At 37.4% G+C, this 20,623-nt stretch overlaps 1 protein-coding gene across 1 annotated transcript in view; it reads right to left on the reverse strand.

Moving 5' to 3' along the window:
• The window catches only part of AIDA (axin interactor, dorsalization associated), a 42,809-nt gene extending 22,211 nt beyond the window's left edge, over positions 1 to 20,598 (reverse strand). Inside the window, exons 1-4 of the mRNA XM_007107670.3 lie at positions 20,314 to 20,598; positions 12,725 to 12,794; positions 4,120 to 4,173; positions 3,655 to 3,709 (exon numbers count right to left, since the gene is read on the reverse strand). Of these exons, the coding sequence (XP_007107732.1) occupies positions 3,655 to 3,709; positions 4,120 to 4,173; positions 12,725 to 12,794; positions 20,314 to 20,423 (289 nt within the window). The 5' untranslated portion in view covers positions 20,424 to 20,598. The remainder of the gene's footprint in view (positions 1 to 3,654; positions 3,710 to 4,119; positions 4,174 to 12,724; positions 12,795 to 20,313) is intronic.
• Between the last annotated feature and the right edge of the window lie 25 nt (positions 20,599 to 20,623).

Raw genomic sequence — 20,623 nt, forward strand, 5'->3', positions numbered from 1 at the left:
CGGAGAGCGACGGGGAGCGATGGGGAGTGACGGGGAGCGACGGGGAGTGACGGGGAGCGACGGGGAGCGATGCGGAGCGATGGGGAGGGATGGGGAGCGACGGGGAGCGAAGGGGAGCGGCAGATGAAGCTTCACTCGCTCACCGCCGGCCACTCACGTCCTGCTGTGCAGCCCGGTTCCTCACAGGCCGCAGACCAACACTGGTCTGCGGCCCAGGGGTTGGGGACCCCTGAATTAATCACTTACACAGTATTATGCTAGATACTGAGAACAGGGAATAGGTGACAAAAAAAAAAAAGATCATGTATATCCATATCAGAAATGATCACATTTTAATAATAAAAAGGAAAAATCAAACCTTAAAATATGTACAAAACAACATCAATTAAAAAGTTGAAAATCATATTAGTCATTAAGAATATCTTGAATTTGTATTATAATAGAAGAATTAAACAGTATTTTCTTTCCTTAGGTATCAATGCTTTGAAAAGGAAATGTTTGTTTTGCAGTAATAGCCTCTCCTTTATTTTGTATTTATAAGTATAGAGTATATCAGATATTTAATTTGTGTGAATAATTTTGGAAGAAAAATAACTGCTCCTTTCTCGCTTTCTGTATATGTAGGATAGGTTTCCATTTTCACCAACTATGGAATAACAGGGATTCTAACCTCCTTTTAAAATAGGGCTCTACATAAACTTTACACAGGAGTTTTCTTCTGACCCTAATATTGATATTTTAGGAGGATTTAGAGAAGAGAGAAGCAAGTTTATAACTCTATGGAAGGTACTGCCATGAGCATGGAGTCTACCACCACTGGGGACTAACTGGCTCATCCAGAAGAAATCACACACACAGGCCCACCCTCTACTGGTAAGAACTCAGCGCTCTCAGCCTGCTGTCATGGAGCAGGCCCTCCTGCAACCCTCCTGAAGCTGACACTCTAAAAATCTCACAGACACACACCCCAGATGTATTCTTCTTTTGTGTCTGACATTTTTCATTTTTGTGGTAGGCAAAAATGAGCAAGTGCTTCCCATCTGAAAGGTTATTTTTTTAATTATGTGAGAAGATTCCCTGAAGACATTCAACTTAAAAATCTGCCGAGTTCATACTATAGGCAAAGCGTTGAACGAGGCTCTGTGGGGTAAATACAGAGGTTATTCACAATCTTCTTGAGAAGAGAAATAAATATAAGTGAGAATAATACAGGGAAGACCACAATGGTGGCTATAAAAACTGCTCCTAGAAAGGACATGACGTAGAGTTTAATTATGGCTAGGGAAAGCACGGAAAGCTTTCAGAGAAAGGTGGGATTTCTTCAGGGCCTTCAAAGATGAATTAATGGAAGGGAACTTCACAGTTTATGGGGTCGTCGCCGAGGGACAAGTTTGAGTAAGAAGTAGTCTGTTACTAAGGATTAACATAAGAAAATCAAGTAACTGGTACTTTCAAGATCTTAGTTTGAGTATGAATTTCAGACAGGATTATATTTTTAAAACTTTGAAGGAAAAACACATTAGCAAAATAAACCAACTAGGACTAACATGTTGAAAGACACACTCATTCATTAATTCTCCTTAACATTCTTAGAAGAGGCAGAGGTCAGCTTGACTTAGAACACTTAATCTGAAATATCGTCAAACACCAATTTATAGAAAATGTTTAATTTTGATAAAATAATTAACTCATAACAAGTGCCTAGATTTTATAAATTCAAAATTAACTACAGAGCATATCCTACTAAGATACAATATACACATTTATGTTCCTTTTAGAGGCCACAGCAAATTAAAATCATCTAAAAAGATAATAAGTACCAGGAAGGAAGAAGTCCAAAAGAGAAGCATTATATAAATTCAAACTATAACAAAATGAATCCCAATAATACTCTTTCCTTTCCATTCCCACACCAAATCTTAAAAAAAACAAAACAGGGCTTCCCTGGTGGCGCAGTGGTTGAGAATCTGCCTGCCAGTGCAGGGGACACAGGTTCAAGCCCTGGTCTGGGAAGATCCCACATGCCGCGGAGCAACTGGGCCCGTGAGCCACAATTACTGAGCCTGCGCGTCTGGAACCTGTGCTCCGCAACAAGAGAGGCCGCGATGGTGAGAGGCCCGCGCACCGCGATGAAGAGTGGCCCCCGCTTGTCACAACTAGAGAAAGCCCTCGCACAGAAACGAAGACCCAACATAGCCATAAATAAATTAATTTTAAAAAAACAAACAAAAAAACCAAATAAACAAAGTAGAAGACTAATGCAGATTTTAGTCCAATCTTCCACTAAGATATGGGTCAATAATCTCTCAGGAGCTTGACCTGAAGAACCATGATATTTAGGATTTATGTCAATACTGCACCATTCCAAGTATTAATAACAGAGTGCAGTGGTAGGAATGCAGGCTTTGAGATCACTTAGAACCCTGGTCAAAATCCGGTTCTGGCATTTATAAGCTGTAAGATCACGGGCAAGTGTCAGTAAGCAAAATGCCGTTAAGACGATTTATCTGAGTGCTTGGCATACTGCTGCTACTCGAAAAAATGCAACCATTATTACCAACGAGAAAGTCTATGAGGCAATAGGAGGAATAACAGAGCATGTCTATGGAAAGAGATAATAAACATCTGAGTATGAGCGTTGACAAACTTTACAGTCCTCCTACATACTTAACAGATTCTTAAGTTTTATTTGGAAACAAACTGAAAAGAAATGGAAAATAGTGACTAGGTAAGGATCCCAAATCCTAATTATTCTTATCATTTAAAATTGAACGTTATGATTTTCTTTAGAAACATTATATAACTCAGACATCCTAACTGCAGCTGAAATCTTTTTTTTAAAGCCATCAATGTGCTTTTCTTAAAATAATCTTATATATAGACAGTTGCAAAAGACCATACATTATATGATTCCATCTATATGAAATGTTCAGAACAGGCAAATTTATAGAGACAAAAAGTAGATTAGTGGTTGCCTAGGGCTGGGAATTGGGGGAAGCTGGAGGGAAATGACTGAATGCTAAAAGATAAAGGGTTTCTTTACGGGGTGATAAAAATGTCCTAAAATTGACTGTGGTGATATTCAATACTTGTGCCCTTGCTTATATTTCAAACATTTCCTCTAAGAGAACATTCATTTGAACCAGCAAAAAAGCTTCATCTAGCAGCATCCTAACCATGAAAATATTTGAAGGAATTGTTTACCTCAAAAAAACTTTCAGGAAGGAAAATGAGGACAACAAGGAAATATTTTACAGAGCAGACCAAACAGCTGGACTGCAGTTTTCAGCGACATGCAGTATAAACAGGCATCACTGACTATAACTTTACATTCTCCAGTAGACTCTACTGTAAATGTTTACCAAAGTAATTTAATTATAGTCTTATTAAAGGGATTAAAACAAAATAAAGGCTAAAACAGATAGATGAGGTACGACATAGAATCAAATAATTTTTCATATTCTATAATGAAAGTGAAGCAAAGAATAACTACTATAAATATTATAGGAATTATAAAAGCACAAAAAATTACATAGGACTAGATAGTAACAAAAATGACTCAAATCAGCATCTCTGCTAAATAACCTTAATATCCGTAATAGCTCAAATATTTTTCTAAAGGAGTATCATTAAAAAATATAAAACAAAACTTACTTGGTTCTAGCTTCTTCAGATCCTCCAGTTTAAATTCTTCTTGGGACTGTGTGGACTGAATTTAAAACATGCGTATTACAAATTTTTATTACAAAGATTTCACTGCACCCTATGTCTTTTAAGTGGTTGACGACATATTCAAAAAGTAGCCAAAATAAATGAATCTATTTCTTGCTTTCAGGGTAAAAAAATAAAAAAATTCCAAACTGGTTTTTGTTTTTGTGTTTTTTGGAACATTCAGGCTAAAAATAACAGAAAAAAAATTGAAGTCATATCTTTTATTTTTACAGTTTATATAATATGAACTAAATCTTTTAATATGAGTTTAACCCATGAATTCTTACTGTTATAAAACCTTGCTGAGACAATACTGCTTTTGGCATGAATGCTAATATTTTATCAGAATAGTTCACAATAATTTCTTTTCCTTATATTAAAAAGTTGGAGGGGGGGAAACCTATTTACCTGTAAAGCTGCACTTCGTAATTCCAAGCATGTTGCAATTTTGCCTATGGTTTTCTGTAGGAAAAAGAAAAAGCTATAAATACCAAATACATCATAACTGTTAGTTGTCCAAATCATCAAGTTAATTTTCATTGATAAGCGATCTATAATTTTAAAAAATAAGTTAAATTTTACTTCTTTTAGCATCTTGCAGACTTTGGAGATGAGAAACAGGAGGTAAAGGGCTGGGATCAGGCAGAGAAGGTGACTATATATTCGCTCTTGACCTAATGTGCCACAACCAATTTTAAATCAAGTTTGCTTTGATGATAGCTTTAGATATGATTTAAAGGGCAATGAAAAGGACTTCAAGCATCTTCCCTCCTAAGCTTTACCTTCTCTTCTTCTCGATAAAGTCTGATATTCACTAAAAGACTTAAAAACAAAAATATCTGAAAGTTAGCACAGTGGTATAATTTAATTTTGACTCAAATCCAATCTTGACTTGTTCAATTAAATATATCAACAATACTAAGCAGAATCAATACTTGTGATAAATGGTGGTAAATTTTACAGTCAGATCTGAGCTATAAAATGGGTACAAGTGATAAGGCATAGTCCCTGTCTTTAATAAGCTCATGTTTCTATTAGACAAGACACATTCAGAATCACTGTAACATAAAGCAGAGGCACTTGATTCTATAGGGCTTCACCAAACTAAGCGGTAATATGTCCTGGAGAAACAGGACAAGAATCGGAATTAGGATTCAAGCCCCAGTGACTGGGAGGATTTCTAAAACTAAAGTACTAGGAAAATTGTCATGGTTCAGTTGTCTGAAGTCTCAAACTGAAGCAGGGGGAGACAGATTTGAAATGTGAAATGCCTGTGTTGGGGGAGGGAGGTCATCATAAAGGGGACCTTCTAGGACCAGCTGCAGAATGTTATTACTTTAGCAATAAATCATACAGATAGTTTCTGGACAGAAGAATGACTATCAGATTTTCCCTTTAAGAAGACTGTTGTGGTAACAGTATCCATAGGATGAAGGAGAAAAGGGAAAAGACTAAAGGTAAGATCAATCAGGTTATTTCAACTGTCTATGTAAACAGTAATCAGAACAAGAACATGAATGACTAGGGTTGAAATGAAAAGGAGACCCACAGAACAAATACCTGCAAGAGCAGGCAGCAGCTGAATTATGCCCATCAAGACTTTTAAATCCTTCCTAATAAAAAGCAATAAACCCTGACAATAAAAGTGAAGTATATATGTACAATATTTGCAATGCCTTCACAAAAAAAATATTCTGGAAAAAAAAAAGTATGTTTTTCTATACATACTGATGACCTGCAGAAGTTTAGTCAATTAGATTTGGTGGTTTTCTCGTTCATCAATTTTCTTTGGAAGATAAATGAGGAGCAAAGAGGAGTAACAGGTATTGTCCTGGTACCTGGCACCCAGGCTAGATGGCACTACACAATTATCACGTGGACCATAAACAGCTGGGATAGCAGTTCACAAAATAAAACACTAATTCTCCAAATAACAAATGCTAGAGAGGATGTGGAGAAAAGGGAACCCTCCTACACTGTTGGTGGGAATGTAAATTGGTGCAGCCACTATGAAGAACAGTATGGAGCTTCCTTAAAAAACTAAAAATAGGGTTGCCATATGATCCAGCAATCCCACCCCTAGGCATATATCTGGAGAAAACTATAATTAGAAAAGATACATGCACCCCAATGTTCACAGCAGCACTATTCACAATAGCCAAGACATAGAAGCAAGGTAAATAAATGTCCATCAACAGATGAATGGATAAAGAAGATGTGGTATATATGTACAATGGAATACTACTCAGCCATAAAAAAAGAATGAAATAATGCCGTTTGCAGCAACATGGATGGACCTAGAGATTATCATACTAAGTAGGTCAAAAAGAGAAAGACAAACACCATATGATATCACTTATATGTGGAATCTAAAATATGACACAAATGAACTTATTCATGAAACAGAAACAGACTCAAGACATAGAAAACAAACTTATGGTTACCAAAGGTGAAAGGGGGAAGGATAAATTAGGAGCTGGGGATTAGCAGATACAAAGTACTATATGTCAAATAGATAAACAATAAGGTCCTACTGTATAGCACAGGGAACTATATTCAGTTTCCTGTTATAAACCATAATGGGAAAGAACATGAAAAAGAATATGTATATATATCAATATGCATAACTGAATCACTCTGCTGTACACCAGAAGCTAACACAACATTGTAAATCAAGTATACTTCAATGAAAAAATTTTTTTAATTTAAAAATATATGAATAAATAAACCACGACTGAGCAAAAGACATGACTCTTGGTCAAGGAACAAGTAACAATATTTAACTATCTCCACAATCTTTAAAAATTTCTTTTAATCTTAATATAAGAGTTTAGAAAATGTCAAATTTTATGTTGAAATTTTACATTTAAATATTATATTTAATATAAGTGCTGCAAAAGGAATCAATATACTCACAGATTTATTTACCCTCTGAAAGAGCTGTTGTGGAGGAACCAGCAACAATCTTTTCTACATAAAATCTAATAACCTCAAATCATTGTTCATATATATCACTCAAATCTGACAAAACTAGTAAATAATTTTAAATATAAATATAATTATATAGTAATAGTAATAGCTAACAACTATTGAGCAGTTACTAAATGACAGACTCTGCTAAGTGATTTACACACATTAAGTCATTTAATCCTGACTACAACCCTATGAGTTAGATACAACCATTTTATAGATGTGAAAACAGAACACAGGTTAAGCAACTTGCCCTGGACATCAGTGTATTCTATATAATAGCAATATATACAACAAAGTAATACACTTATTTTAATACCATTTGGCCATACTTTTTAATGTTCTTTAAAAAATGGTTTTGAAAAAGGGTTGTCTGTATTAAGGGACACGTACCAGTGAGTAAGTCTTTAAAAATACTAGTTCACTCCTTTTCCTTCTTTACTATACAATCCATTTGATTTGATGTTTTTAACATTTCAGGTAAAATGTAGTTTAACAACTATGAATCCACTAATAATCTATTTTAAATTTAAATATTTCTTCAAGTTAAGCAGAAGCAACAGTTTTTTACACAGAATCTACTGAACTATGGCAAAATACCAATAGGCATTATTCATAACTATTTTAAGGGACCACACCCAACATCAGTATTAAAAAAGGAGTGAAACACTATCATTTTCAGCTGTAGCAAAACATGCAGCAGCTATTGATGTCGAAATCAAGTTCTTGCTACTGTAATTATTTCAACTTTCTTAGAAAGAAATGGTTCAGAAAAATTATCAAGCAGCACAAAGTCACATGTGTCAGAATATAAATATTGACTATTAACTAATACACATTAAGACTAAGCACTCAAAGTAAGTGAAGTTTAATTTTAGAAAGATTTAAATAATTAGCACTTCATTCAAATTAACTGCTTATACCTACTGTGGTATAGAAATGGAAAATGTTGTCATTATCAGAATACTGGCTATTTTACTTCGTCACTTGCTAGGGAAATGGACAACTCAAAAAGAGCGGTGAAAGGAAAAGATGAAATAGAAATATACAAATAAAGAGCTAAAGTGATTTTGCTAAAACATATCAAGGAAATATAGGTTGAAAAAATACACGTTGTTAAAGTAGTAGAGTCTCAATCCAGACTTAATTTTTTACATTTAGACAGCCAGTCATCTACTCTTTAGACGGCGGGGGTGGGGAGGAAAGAAAGGAAGAGAGGGAGGAGGCAGTGGAAAGGGGGGACCTATAAAATGTAAAACAAGCATATAGTGCTGGAATTCTCATTACCACTAAGTTTGATTCAAAACAGGGAAAAACTTTCTAAGCATCATGAGACAGGATGTTCTAGTCTGTCCAGAAACTTACATGAGAAAATCTACTACACCAAAGCAGGGAATTTAACGGAATGAAAGCTTTTGGCAGCTATTTTTTGGCTACTAAACCCTGTTGTTATAATGACAAAACTATTAAGAAATGAAATGAAAGCTATGTCAACTGATCATGAGGGAAGATCAAATAAGAATTATAAACTTGCTTTTTTTCCCACCAGAAACCTTTGAGAATATTTTGAATAAAAAAGCCATATGAAGATTTTTTACCATCAACTAATAAACTTTAGAGAGATCAGCAGTTCTGCTTTAGACTTCTTCAGATTTAAAATAAATATTGTGAAGATATATATGTTATTCTCTAAAAAAACAGGATTCCTCTAATCTTAAAATAATAATCATATACAAATAAATATCAATAACTTAAGATCTAACAGAGCATTTATTCATCAAATATTTTTGAAATCTTACTGTGAACTAACAGTAAAAAGCTTCATAAAGAAAGCACTTTAGAAATATAGTGGTTTTAAAAAATCTTCTTTCAAAGTTCCAGAAATTATTAAATGGTTGGCATAATTCTAAAACTTGTCACTGCTACAAAAACATTTAAAATAGTAAAAGCATAAAGAATATAATTCCAAATAGAAAACATATAGAACAATTTTGCTTAGAATAATGTAAGGAACTTTCTCCATTTTCCTCTTTTAAGGAAAACACAATCGAATTTCTTCTCCTTTGACTTACATGCCAGGTCTGGCATTCAATTAATTTTGCAGACCTAACAGTTGGTTTCAAAATTTCCCATAACATGTTCTTCAGACTCAATGAAATATTATAAAGGGAGGAGGAGGGACTTTCAAAAGCCAACAAATTTAAGAAATATTCCATTACCCAAACTCTTTAAAAATCCAACATACACATTAGCATACTAAAAGCCCTGACAAGTCACAAACTCTGTTCACATAACATCTATTAATTTTTCAGAGTCAATGTTCTCCAGATAATGTCTGGGAAATCTTTGTTTTCTAATCATTTATTAACTTAGAGCCTCTAAGTTTTTCCTTATGTGACATTGAAATAAGGCCTATAATGTCAATATGAGGTTTCTGGCCCGTTGTGAATGTTTCACCTGTATTTTTAAAGAAAAATAAATTTGTAAATGCATACGACTTGCCTTATATTCATAATGTAGTACAGAGTGATTTGGGGATCCTTCTCCAAGCCCAAGGAATAGGAAGGCAGGCACAACCTCTCTCTGTAGTCACTACTGGCAGCCACATTTGCCTCCTAGGCAGGTTTATAAATAATAAATACCTCAGAAATCAGGCCTCCAGGAGGGCAGGAGGAACAGACTACCTCAAAGGTAGAGGTCATTTGAAGATTTAGGGATACCTTTCAAGATCATTTAGGGTTATCTAATCCCTCATTTCATACATAAGGAAATTAAGGCCCAGAGACAGACTGGATTCAAGACCAAGTCTTCTGACTCCAGATCTCAGGCTCATTCCTTTAGGTCATGGTGCCTCCTGGGCCTTGTAGAGGGTGAGATCTGCGTAAGCTGAAAAATAACAGCAGCCGGGTGCCTACTAAGAACAGCTATAAATTAAAGATTAAATACACAGCACTGTCAAACACCCCAGCTTCTTCCTTAGAAAGTTAAAGAAAATTAAGAAAAAGCTAATTTTTTCTGTTAGTCTAATCATCAGCATACGACAAAGCTCATTTCTTGATGACATTTTTAAAAACTTTAGTATGTTTTAGGTCAATCAGTTTATATTTGAGGTCGTGTTGCTCATAGAACCTATACCTAAGCAACAGATGTTGGAGACAAGGCATATAAGTAACTTAAGGCAAACAGGTGAATAAAATATGGCTGTCATTAAACTTTTTAATTTCCTAAGCTTTCATTTTGTTTCCATAGTCATAACACTTTGTTAGCTGTTAATTTACATACTCAGATATTTGAGATTGTTTCAAAACATAGATGTTTAAACTCTCAATTCTGTGATGCCAGCTGATCACGTCCTTAGCCAATTCGTAGACAGATTTCACAAATCTTAGAGGTGATAAAGCATAGAGTCCTTCTTCCTTTCCTTCTGCAAACGGGACAATTCCTCTGTGGTAATTATTTTCCAGGGCTAAAATCCTAAGTTTCCTAAATCTATTGTGGATATTAGCAATTATTAAGGAAAAAAGAAAAATATACTTTTAAATTTTAAAACTTCTATTACTTTTTAAAATACAAAATAAAGATACACTAGATGACACAGACCCAAAAAATTATTTTTAGTTATTGTTTTATGCATTTTTGAATTTTATCTTATTTATTTTTTTTGTACAGTAGGTTCTTTTTTTTTTGATTTTTGAATTTTATTTATTTTTTTACACAGCAGGTTCTTACTAGTTATCCATTTTATACATATTAGTGTATACATGTCAATCCCAATCTCCCAATTTGAGGTCGTGTTGCTCATAGAACCTATACCTAAGCAACAGATGTTGGAGACAAGGCATATAAGTAACTTAAGGCAAACAGGTGAATAAAATATGGCTGTCATTAAACTTTTTAATTTCCTAAGCTTTCATTTTGTTTCCATAGTCATAACACTTTGTTAGCTGTTAATTTACATACTCAGATATTTGAGATTGTTTCAAAACATAGATGTTTAAACTCTCAATTCTGTGATGCCAGCTGATCACGTCCTTAGCCAATTCGTAGACAGATTTCACAAATCTTAGAGGTGATAAAGCATAGAGTCCTTCTTCCTTTCCTTCTGCAAACGGGACAATTCCTCTGTGGTAATTATTTTCCAGGGCTAAAATCCTAAGTTTCCTAAATCTATTGTGGATATTAGCAATTATTAAGGAAAAAAGAAAAATATACTTTTAAATTTTAAAACTTCTATTACTTTTTAAAATACAAAATAAAGATACACTAGATGACACAGACCCAAAAAATTATTTTTAGTTATTGTTTTATGCATTTTTGAATTTTATCTTATTTATTTTTTTTGTACAGTAGGTTCTTTTTTTTTTGATTTTTGAATTTTATTTATTTTTTTACACAGCAGGTTCTTACTAGTTATCCATTTTATACATATTAGTGTATACATGTCAATCCCAATCTCCCAATTCATCCCACCACTGCCCCCGCCACTTTCCCCCATGGTGTCCATACGTTTGTTCTCTACATCTGTGTCTCTATTTCTGCCCTGCAAACCAGTTCAACAGACCCTAAATATTTTTAAAATGCAAACATACTAACTTGTGTAAGAAATATGACTGACCCTAATTTTTGGTGGTTTTTTTTCTTTTCAAAGACTTATAAAGATGAATCAAATGAATACAGGCCTAAGGACTAAAACCAATTTGTTTAGGCTTACTCAAAGAGTGTGCAAAGAGGGCTTCCCTGGTGGCGCAGTGGTTGGGAGTCTGCCTTCCAATGCAGGGAACACGGGTTCGAGCCCTGGCCTAGGAAGATCCCACATGCCGTGGTGTAACTAAGCCTGTGAGCCACAACTACTGAGCCCGCATGCCACAGCTGCTGAGGCCCGCACGCCTAGAGCCCGTGCTCCCAACGGGAGAAGCCACTGCAACGGGAAGCCCGTGAACCGCAACGAAGAGTGGCCCCCGCTCGCCGTAACCAGAGAGATCCCGTGGACAGCAACGAAGACCCAACGTAACCAAAAAAAATAAATAAATAAAAGAGTGTGCAAAGAATCACTCCCACTCCCACTCCTTGTACAAAAAGAGAATAAAAGCAAATTAAGTCGCCATAGTTTTTACAATGTCTTAAGAAATGGGAGGAAAACTGACATGAATTTTTTCATTATCTACAAGATTAAAATTTAACTTAACACTAGATACCTTGAGCCAGGAAAAATAAGAATTGTTTCCTCCCATTTCTTCTCACTATTTTACAGTAAGGCTACTTAAAATATCCCATTTTTCACAATCTCTAGCAGTACAGGGAATCAATTTGATACATTAAAATTTTAATTCAAGGAGAAAGAGCACCCTTGAAACATTTTGCAACTTAATGCATTTTTTTTTTTTTTTTTTTTTTTTTTTTTGTGGTACGCAGGCCTCTCCCGTTGCGGAGCACAGGCTTCGGAAACGCAGGCCCAGTGGCCACGGCTCACGGGCCCAGCTGCTCCGCGACATGTGGGATCTTCCCGGACCGAGGCACGAACCCATGTCCCCTGCATCGGCAGGCGGATTCTCAACCACTGCACCACCAGGGAAGCCCAACTTTATGCATTTATTTTGTCGATGGATTCTTATGCCAAATTCTTGACTTGAACTTTTTTTCAGTGGTGGCTTTTTTGTTTTTTGTTTGTTTTGGTTTTTGTTTGTTTTCAGAGGAGGTGGAGAAGGAGTTAAGGAAGTTCAGAGTTAAGTAAGTACTGAGGTAGGATGCAATTACTCACAATCAAACTCGTCTCTGGTACCCCTTCCTCCCCAACCAAAGTGTGGATGGTCTCCACTAAAAGTCTAAATGGCTGAGTAAAGAAATTCATTAAGTGAGAAATTCATTACATGGTAAATCATGTGTTATCTCTAAAATAATTACTTAATCTTCAGCAAAGCATAATCAGTATCATTCTTTGTACTTAAGTATAACAGTTTTTGTTGTTTGGTTTCGCTTAATGGACTCAAAAGACAGAACCCTTTTCATTTGGAATCTGATGTATCTAGAGATTATTTTATGGTACCTTTTGTTCTTCTGTGAATTCAGAATTATTGTGTTGAGCTTGGGCCTCTTTTTGTAGGTGTCTTGCTAATCTGTAAGAAGAAAAAAACATTCTTTAAAATTGAAGGAAAGCAAACTATTTCAAGTGAAACATGGTAAAATAATTTAATTCTTAAAAAAGAGTGAAGTACAATAACACTTTTCTTCTGTTTTCAAAGTATACATCTACATTATCTTTAGAATCTAACTCTTCATACAACGACAATGGAAATAAGATACTTTTCATACCATTTCACTGGGACAAATTTCAGCTCTAGACAGCAAAAACAGAATCATAGAGTTGGAAAGAATCTCAAATGACATCGAATTAAACTTTCTTTAATACACACGAATTTCTTCTACAACAAGCCAAGAGCAGTTGTCCAAATTCGGCTTAAGCACTTCCAGTGAGCACCAATTAATAGTACCAGCCAGAGGTACTTTATCAGTCTATCATTAATTTGCTGATAAGATTAGTTCAAACTACAGCCACGACAAAGTGATGATACTCTATCAAATTATACTTTTGAACGTATTTTTCATGGCAAATAAAGAAAATCCTCTACCAATCAGACATGGAAATCACTGGTTTGCCCAGTTATCATCATACTTAAAAACAGCAGCTGGCCCCGGATGAGTTTTCAAGGATGGATCTGTGTTACAAGTCTAAGCTCAGCTCTTACAGCTAAACAATAAAAAGACAAATAACTCAATTTAAAAATGAGTAAAAGGTTTGATTGAACAGACATTTCTCCAAAGAATATATAAAAATGGCCAATAAGTACATGAATATCATCTCATTAGTTATCAGGGACATACAAATTAAAACCACAATGAGATACAACTTCACACCCACCAGGATGGGTATAATTTTTAAAAAGAGGGAGAAAAAGTACAATGGGTATTGGCAAGGATGTGGAAATTGGAACTCTACCACTGGAACTGATGGTAGGAATGTAAAATGGTACAGTCACTGTGGAAAACAGTTTGGCAGTGCCTTAAAAAGTTATGCATAGAGTTACCATATAACCCAGCAGTCTCAAAATCCTAGGTATATTCCCAAGAGAACAGAAAACATGTTCACACTCACACACACAAAAACTGTACATGAATGATCACAGGAGCAGCATTATGCGTGATTAGCCAAAAACTGGAAATACCTAAAATGTCCATTAACTGATGAACGGATAAACAAAATGTGGCACACACATTCAAAGGAATGTTATTTGGCCATAAAGAGGAATGAAATACTGATACATGCTACAACATGAATGAACCTCAAAGACATTATGCTAAATGAAAGAAGCCAGATATAAAAGATCATATATGATTCCATTTACATGAAATATTCAGAATAGGTAAATCCATAGAGATAGAAGGCAGAGTAGTGGTTGCCAGGGGCTGGGGAAAGGAGAGAATTGGAAGTGACCCATATCAGGTAAAGGGTTTCTTTTGAGAGTGATGGAAATGTTCTGGAATTAGATAGTGGTGATGGTGGCATAACATTGTGAATATACTAAAAACTAACAAATTGTACAACTTTATAATGATAAATTTCATGTTACATGATATTTAATTTAATTTTTAAAAATTTGCAGGGGGGAAAAAAGAAAACAAAGAATTGAAAGGATTTTTTTTGGTGAGACATTTTGTAGCTACAAAAGAATTTGAAACTATAATTCCCAAGCATACTATACTACCCTAGGTGGGGAATGGAGGCAGGGATACAAAGGGTAGCAAGTGCTAGACTTCCCACCAAGCTGCTGCAAAAGACAGTTCACCAAGTTTCCAAAAAGTCTTAGATGGAAGTTCTAATCTATGCAATCATGTCTTTAAAGATCAAGTGTAAAGTTCACTTGATGACCTCTATCTAATCTATGAAAGGCCTGCATCCTCCTTATCATAACACAAGAAACTCCTACATAAAATCATAACGTTTGCCAGGATAGCTCCACATGTTACTTAATCAAAGTGCTTCCAGTCATTTATTTCTTTTCCCCCAAAACTGGAAACCCCAGAATATTTGTCCTAAAATGTCATTCATAGACCCACTCTGTGGATTTTATACAGGAGTAAGTACAATTAGAAATAGCCATAGCCATACCTGTCCCGTACTTGGTTTCCTTTCTAACTCTTGCTGGCCTACCATCTACGTAGAGTTCTCTTCAGGAATCACAGTCTACACTTAACAATGTCAACTACACATCCCTGAATTCAGGAAAGTTATAGTGTTGCACAGTTTCTTTATTTGACAAGTTCTACATACCATATGCCAATAGTGACTGTAAACCTAAGCAGGTCACTGTCAGAAGAAAGGATATAGCTCTAAACTCCTGCTCAAATGCTAACAGTCAGTAGACAATGATGTTAAATTCAAACAGAATCCTGTTTTTAAAAATTAGGCAACAGACTGGAGGAAATATTTGCAAATCATATATCCTATCTGATGAAGGACTGATATCCAGAAAATACAAAGAACCTTCTAATTCAATAGGGAAAAGACAACTCAATTTAAAAACAGGCAAAAGGTATGAAGAGACACTTTACAAACAAGATTTACAGGGAAAATAAGCAGCATAAGAAAAGACGCTCAGTATCACTAGCCGTAAGAGAAAAGCAAATGAAAACCACAGTGAAGTACACTACATACCCACTAGAATGGCTATAATCAAAGAGACACACAATAACAAATGCTATCAATGTAGAGAAACAGGAACTCTCATATATTGTTGGTAGAAATGTAAAATGGTACACCCAGTGGGACCAACCAGTTTCCCTTTAAAAATTACACATAAATTTGCCATATGAGCCAGCAATTCCACTCCTACATCTCTACCCAAGAAGAATGAAAATATACGTGCACCCAGACTTACACGTGAATGTTCCTAGCAGCGTTAATGATAACAGTCAAAAAGTAGAAACAACTCAAATGTCTACCAAGCAGTGAATGGATACACAAAATGTGGTATATCCATACAATGCAATGCTACTCAGCAGTAACAAGGAACAAGGTACTGATACATACAACAACACGGATAACTTCAAACACATTATGCTAAACGAAAGAAGCCACATACAGATCATATATTATATGATTCAATTTACATGAAATGTCCAGAAAAAATTTCACTTCATCTTTAGAGACAGAATATAGATTAACGGCTGCCTGGGGCTAGAGTGGGAACATGGAATGACTGCAAATGTGCTTGAGGGATCTTTGTGGGGTGATGGAAATGTTCTGAAGTTTGATTGTACTGATGGCTGCACAACTTGGTAAATTTACTAAAAGTTCACTGAATTGTAAATGTAAAATGCTAAATTTCACTGTATATAAATTATACCTCAATAAAGTTATTTTTAAAAACTTTTTGTAAAACCTAGGCAAAAAAATTAATTTTCTAGGGCTTCCTTGGTGGCGCAGTGGTTAAGAATACGCCTGCCAGTGCAGGAGACACGGGTTCGAGCCCTGGTCCGGAAGATCCCGCATGCCGCGGAGCAACTAAGCCCGTGCGTCACAACTACAGAGCCTGCACTCTAGAGCCCGCAAGCCACAACTACTGAGCCCGCGTGCCACAACTACTGAAGCCTGCGTGCCTAGAGCCCGTGCTCCGCAACAAGAGAAGCCACCGCAATGAGAAGCCCGCGCACTGCAACGAAGTGTAGCCCCCGCTTGCCGCAACTAGAGAAAGACCGGGCGCAGCCGCGAAGACCCAACACAGCCAAAAATAAATAAATAAATAAATAAAATTTTAAAAAATTAATTTTCTAAGCCCATAAATGATTGCACCATTTTAAGACAAAGTGAGACATAAATCTTTCCGTTGAGGGAAAATCCACCTGCTCTGGGTATCACATGAGCAGGTAAAAGAGTTGACATTCTATCAGTAAAGGTAAAAAACCTATCAAATATTTTTCTCTAGAGAATAACCTCAGTTTCCAAGGGTGCCTACAGGTAATACAGGGCTGTTCTCAAGGGGAAGTTTTAAATATTCTTAAAGCACATAAACAAGTGACCCACAGAAACCCCACAGCAATCCATAACAGAAACTAGTGCTTCTCAAACTATTTAGAGTGAAGAACTAGTTTTTTCCCTGCAATCTGTTCCAGGTTAATACTTTTATAAAATAAAATAAAAACTAATAAAAACTATCATTAAGATGTCACACCACAATGAAATTCCTAAATTTTAAATCCCCATTTCTTTATTTATCTCGTTGCAGACCAGCAAGGACGTGGGACCACACGTTGAGAGGCACTGATACAAGGCATAGTAAGGATGATTAACAGGGCTTATCCAATCTTCAAACTCACCTATTCATTTAACAAATATTTATTGAGCATTTGTGTGCTGGATTAATGCCTCAGGACTGATCCTGTGAAATAGCTGATTCTAGGCAGCAGAGTCCATGCCAGTCTACCCTAAGTTAGGGGGCAGGTACCCCCAGGTTGCTGAAAGAGGTGGCCTGCTAGAGGGAGTTGTTTTTAATTGATCATGTATATTTTGGATAGCAATTTTAGTTTTGACATAATTTGTTTAAATCTTCCAACGGTACTGTGGCATCAAGTCCTTAATGCTCCCACAGCATATTCCTGAATCAAGCCATTCACTAGAATACAACAATTATACAATATCTAAATAAATAATTACTTGGTAACAGTCTAATGCTACTCTGGACACTACATATACAGTAGAGAACAAAATAGACAACCCCTCCTATACCCTGTTCTCAAAGAGCTTACATTCAAGTGGGGAGAGAGACAACCAACCAAATGAATACATAAAATATATTGTACTTTAGATGGTGATAAATACTATAGGAAAAATTAAGCAGGATTGGGGGTTGGATCTGAAAGACTGAGGTAGAGGGAGTGGGAGTGGACAGCATACTTAACCAGACAATTTTAAATAGGGTGGCCAGAGAGGGCCTCGCAGAGAAGATAATATTTGGACAAAGACCTGAAGGAGGTGATCAATCGACCCAAGCAGATAATGGGGGAATAGTGTTCCAGAAAAAGTACAAAAGCCCTAAGGCAGAAGCGTGCTTCAGGAAACAGCAACGAGCGTGGTAGCACTTACTCTTTTCCTACTTCTGTAATAGCAAAACCCATTTATTCTAAAATCCTCCAGCATTTCTCACAATGAAAAAATAAATAAATAAATAAATAAAATCCTCCATTAGACTCAATACTTTGAGGATGGATATCAAATCTTATTCATTTCTATACGCCCAGCTCTCACTTGCTTAGTGATGAAACTGTTTAAGCTGTGATATTCGTACCTTACGATAAGTACAAACACGTCCACTCCCTCCCCCCCAAGGCCCCCATCCCATGAATTCACTCCTGTGTGCTGCACGGCTGTAAAGACACGGCTGCCTCTGCAGTCAGAGAGGCCAGTTGTCCCAGGCTCCTCCTCCTTCTTCTTGCTCAGTATCTAGTCAGTTACTAAATCCCATCCTTTCTTTTCCACATAATTTAGTGGCCCCCAAATGGTCTCCTTTTCTCACAGATAATTCAAATAAAAAAAAGACAACTGGCCTTCATTTTTGAATGTATTAATTTTAAATTCAACATCACTGTGTATGTAGCCTGCATGTTAACAAAATTTAAGCCAATCATCACATACTTCTATTCAAATTTGACACTGGTGGTTTTTATAGTAATTTTAGAATTACTCTGAATCATGAAGTTCAAGGTTAGTAACTGAGGTTCAACAATAGATTTGTTGGTGCCTACTACTCTCTTGAGATATTTTTAGAAATTCCAGCTAAATAGCTTGCATAGTCAATTTTCCTTTGTAATTTCAATTGGACATGGTATTCTTTCCATTGTGAGGTCTGCTGCTGAGTGCCAACAGCTGCGATGTCCCACCACCACAAGTGAGAGGCAGCTTTAGATTTCAGGCTATGCAAGTTTAGTTAACGCAGAATGAGTATACACGGGTGCTCACTATCTAACTGGCTACAGTATGGAAGGATACATTCTCTGGGAATGAAGGAAGTCTTCTAATTTGTCCAATTCACTTATACAACGCATCTTTAATCAATGCCTTAAACACTACATAGTAGAGGAGACAGGATTTGGAACTGGGGGGAAAAAAAAAAAAATCCCAGACATCAGCAGTATAGTTTTGTGACCCTAGGTAATCCGGTTAACCTGAGCTTCAGTTTCCTCATTTGCAAAATGAAAATAATAATATTCTCACCGAGCAGTTGCAAGAGTAAAGTGAAATCAAGTGAAAGTGCAAAACAAATGACAGCAGTTGTTACACATGGCAAAATGGCCCAAACCATGGTGGTTTTCAGGGCTTTTGAAAACTACAGGCAATTCAAAGTCAGTAAGATAAGATAAGAGAACATCCACGCATTTAAATTATCTTCATGGTCAGATAAACACAAGTAACTATTGTAGAAAAAGAATACAGGATTAAGATCTTCCAAGCACTAATCGTGTATTCTTTCCAAAAGACGCTGGGGCGGGGGGGAGGGGGGCGGATTTTACTTACACATGGTTTCGAACAATAACTTGCTTTAAACCAAGAAGTAATTACTGGCAACAGTTTGCATACAGCATTTCAGCAGGCAGTTCCTATTTTCAGTAAAATGTGCAAGAAACCATAAGCAAGGTTTAATATATATGCAAACCTTGTCTTTTAATTTTAAAAACACCGCTGAAGTTTTGGGAGAAACCATAAAGGGAAAGAAATTGGACTTGAATAGATCAAAGAACCCGGTGCTCACATGTACCCTGCGGCTATACATTATACACAGGAAAAGGAGGAGAGACCCAAGGAGGCGGTGGTGACTCCTGTGCGTGGTCTATTAATTCACATTTTGCTCTCTTCTGTTCACATCCTGCAGGGACTCCACCCAGAGCAACCGAGCGAGGGGGTGGGTGGGACTCACCCAGCCTAGCAAATAACAGTCCCAGAAACCGAAACGGAATCGAGGTGAATTGGGAAAACACGGCTCCCCAGAAAGAGGGGTGGAGAAGGGGCGCGAGAGGAGACCTTTCTTTTGGCTGAGGAGATACCTCCGGCCTCGCTGCCTCCTGGGGGCACCCCCTCCCGGGGGCAGCCCCTCCCCTCCCCTCAATCGCCACCAGTTCCCTCCTGCCCTACACAGGGGAGGAGGAAGGCACCGTACACAGAGCGAGGCCCCTCGTCCCCGGAACGTGGGCGGAGAACACACAAGTATTCCTCCGAGATTCTAAAAGAGAAACTGAGGGGCGGCAACCTGAGAGAGGCGGAGGAGAGGGGAAAAGGAAACTGACTGCAGAGCGGAGGACCCGTGAGACGGTGGCAAGGAACTCAGTAGGTAGCCTGAATGGGCTGGCGCCCCAGGAAAGAAAGGCTACCTGTTGCACAGAACTGGCCCTGCTAAGGCGAAGAGCGAAAAACCCCAGAGACCGCACCATGGTCTCCAGGGCCAGTGGGATCTCAGCCCCAGCGCCTGCGGGGCCCCACCCTGAGAAGCCTTGGCTGCAGATACAGTGATGAGGGACACCGACAGAAAGAAGCGGGAGGCGGTCGACTGGAGCCGGTCTGGCCCGCTCCCGCGGTTAGTCACTCACATCTGATACTCGTCTATCGCCTCCACCAGCTGGCCCCAAGAGTCGAAGTCGGCGCCTCTCCTAAAACTGGCGCCCCAGCGCTGCAGCAGACTTCGGGTCACCTCCGACATGGCCGGTCCCCACCCCGTCCCCTCCCGCCCCTACCCCAGCAAGGCCGGGCTCTAGGGCGCCATCCTCCCCGGGCCTGGCCCCGACATTAACAGGGCCAAGAGGAACCGCTACGGCCACCGCCACCACCCGCCAAGGAGCCGCCCAAGCCCATTTGCCGCCACAGCCAAACTTTGCGGCTCTGAAGCGGCCACCCCGCCGA

The sequence above is a fragment of the Physeter macrocephalus genome, chromosome 4 (assembly GCF_002837175.3).
Source record: "Physeter macrocephalus isolate SW-GA chromosome 4, ASM283717v5, whole genome shotgun sequence".
NCBI classification, from domain to species: Eukaryota; Metazoa; Chordata; class Mammalia; order Artiodactyla; family Physeteridae; genus Physeter; species Physeter macrocephalus.